Raw genomic sequence first — 2,772 nt, 5'->3', positions numbered from 1 at the left:
GCCAAAAAGGCCAACACATCCAACGAGGAGTTTAAACTGTTGCTCCTCAAAAGGGCCAGCCGATCTGATTCCAGCTACAGGATGTCCGCCACGGAAATTCTGAAAAGTCCTATTTTGCCCAAGTCTCCTGGAGAGATGACAGCAGATGCCCTTCAAAACATGGAAGAGTCTCCTTCTGTGACGAGCCCTGATGCGTTGTCCCCACTGTCCCCCTGCTCCCCCAGGGTCAATGCGGAAGGATTCTCCTCCAAGAACTTTCCCATGTCAGCATCTTCAAGAGTGGGGCGCTCCCGGGCACCGCCCGCCGCCAGCAGCAGCCGGTACAGCGTGCGCTGCAGGCTGTACAACACACCCATGCAGGCCATCTCTGAAGGAGAGACCGAGAACTCGGACGGCAGCCCCCACGACGATCGGTCTTCTCAGAGCTCCACGTAGGCTGCATGACTGCCAGCACCACTTGGCCTCTGTACGGATGTCACCATAACAGGCCAATGCTGTAGCAATCAAAAAAAAAAAAAAGGAAAAGAGAAAAATTGCAGGGCAATATCAATGCTTAGATGTATTTTCCATTCGTAAGACGCCGGGGAAACGAGGACTACAGCTGTAGCTATTTATTACATTACATTTTCTAAAAGGAGGAAGATATGCTATGTCTGTTCTGTTTTCTTTTGGCTTCATTTGGCTTATCCCACTCTCATTTCCATCGTCACTGTAGATTTCAAGACTATACACTTCCCATAGAGTTAAAAGTGACTTTGGGTTGGTTTTTTTCCCAGAAGCTGCCCATCTAAAAACAAATCCCTCACTGTAGTGCTTCCCTAGGGACAAAAAAAAAAAAAAGAAAATGCTCTTGAGAATTGGTATTTTTCTACACTAAAATGAGCCGAAACAAAATTTAGAAGAAATTAACAAAACATATGTAAATATCATATTTTTGATAAAAATTTGTAAATAGAACTATCAAAAAGTGGACGTGGCAAACAATTTACTGCATAACAACTTTGTTTATAGAAGACAAAAGAAGTCAACTGTAATAACTGTATTCTGTGAATACCATTTTCATATCAAACATAAAAAATCCACAAGGCCACCAATTACCACTTTCAGTGTGACAAGCCTGAAGGATGACATTGAGCTTAGCTAAGGAAATGGAAAGGCTGACTGTGAGAGGATTAAAGTAACCATTTGTCTTTCTAAGGCAGCTCCAAAGAAGCTAACTGGAAAGCGCAGCTGGGAGGGTTACCATGAAGATCAGTGGGGAAGGCGAGTGTGTTTCCGACAGAACAAAGCTGTGTCTGATGCAAAGCCCCAAAGGGTCCCATCCCACAGCCTCCCCTGGGCCTTTATTCTTGCAGGGATCACTTCAGAGAGAATAGATGTGAGAGGAAATAGTCCTTAACTTTCATATTCCTATTAGGCTATTGGGATACATAACACGGTCATAACCTGGTAACTATAACCTTTAAACACGATTAGTTTCTGGTTCGTAAAGGAAACAAATTATAAGCATGCAAGAAGCGCTTTCGATTAATCAGTAAATATCTGCAATGAGTTTTCAGTGAAGCTTTCTCTTTGTGCTGATGAGATTCATGCTACCTAAATATTTACAAAAATGACACTGTGAAAACTTAGCTGGGAAATAGGTATGTGTATGCATTATTTATATTCATTGCTGAGCTGGGAAGGGGAAAGCTCCAGTTCATGGTGCCAGCCACGTACAGTAGGGATCTTGTCTGGGTTTACCAGAAGCACAGAACAGGGTGGGGGACTGGGGTGGGGTGGGAAAGGAGACAAATCAAAGTAGTTGTTTGATACAAATGAAGGCAGGGAGATAAAAGCTGAATTACTTGAAGTTACTTGAATATTCCCATCTTAAAACTGCAAGAACCCATATAGTCTTAATTTTTAAACAGAATAAAACCAACAGGCCTGATTCTCCTTTGGGCCACTACAATTTCCACTGATGTAGCCCCACACATGCTACTCAGAGGACAAGGCCCTCTTCATCCAAAACTATTGGTGTTGGTTGCTGTAGGATAGGGTTTGGAATAGAGGAAAGGTTAGTGCAAAGAAAACAGTGTGAGGAGGAATGGGTTGTGCAGTAGGACAGGTCAAGTAGGATGGCAGAAAGAGCATGCTTTGGTACTAAAGAAATCAGCTAAAAGCTGGCTTTAAGCATACATAAATGATAGGGAAACAGGATGTGTGAAATAGTTTTTACTGGGGTTTTTAGGATTTTTTTTAACCATGTAATGCATAAAGCTGAGAATTTTTAAAAGTGGGCAGACCATGTTTTAAAGAAGAAGGTTCTAACTAAAACTGTTAGAATTTTAAAGAGTCAAACCAAATCAGAACAGTTTAACAAATCTCAAATGTTATTCCCCATAAGGTCCACATCTGATTTTGTCTAGTGCTTACCGCAAGTGATATATTATTCAGGGTTTCCTACTGTCCTCCTGTGTAGCCTGGTTGCATTTGGGTCGTGAAGTAGAGTCACTGTGCATGTGGTACGTGTGTTGGGATGAGGGTGGTCCATCAGCTGAAGGGCTGCAAAATTGTCTACAATCGTTTTTTAAAAGGTAATGGGAGGAAGGTTTTGGAAACAAAAGGCTAATCACATTAGTAGCTTAGTTAAGAAAATAAGTCTGAATACAAGTGAAGTGAATGAATGAGAATGTTTCTAAGAGGAAATGTTTAGCATATAATAAACCACACTCTGAGAATACAAGTAAAGGAAGTTTAGATACTGGGCAGAAGATCCTTATTGTCATC

The 2,772-nt window shown here is 41.7% G+C and overlaps 1 protein-coding gene across 1 annotated transcript in view; it reads left to right on the top strand.

Annotated features, from left to right (window-relative positions):
- Positions 1–435, top strand: part of NHS (Nance-Horan syndrome (congenital cataracts and dental anomalies)) — a gene marked incomplete at its 5' end in the record, with an annotated part of 24,102 nt that extends 23,667 nt beyond the window's left edge. Inside the window, 1 exon segment of the mRNA XM_009082816.1 lies at positions 6–435. Coding sequence (XP_009081064.1) covers positions 6–435 — 430 coding nt within the window.
- Positions 436–2,772: the final 2,337 nt, after the last annotated feature.

This window comes from Acanthisitta chloris, unplaced genomic scaffold, assembly GCF_000695815.1.
Source record: "Acanthisitta chloris isolate BGI_N310 unplaced genomic scaffold, ASM69581v1 scaffold1309, whole genome shotgun sequence".
NCBI classification, from domain to species: domain Eukaryota; kingdom Metazoa; phylum Chordata; class Aves; order Passeriformes; family Acanthisittidae; genus Acanthisitta; species Acanthisitta chloris.
The sequence above is the reverse complement of the archived record's forward strand: the minus strand, read 5'-3'. Positions and strand labels throughout refer to the sequence as shown.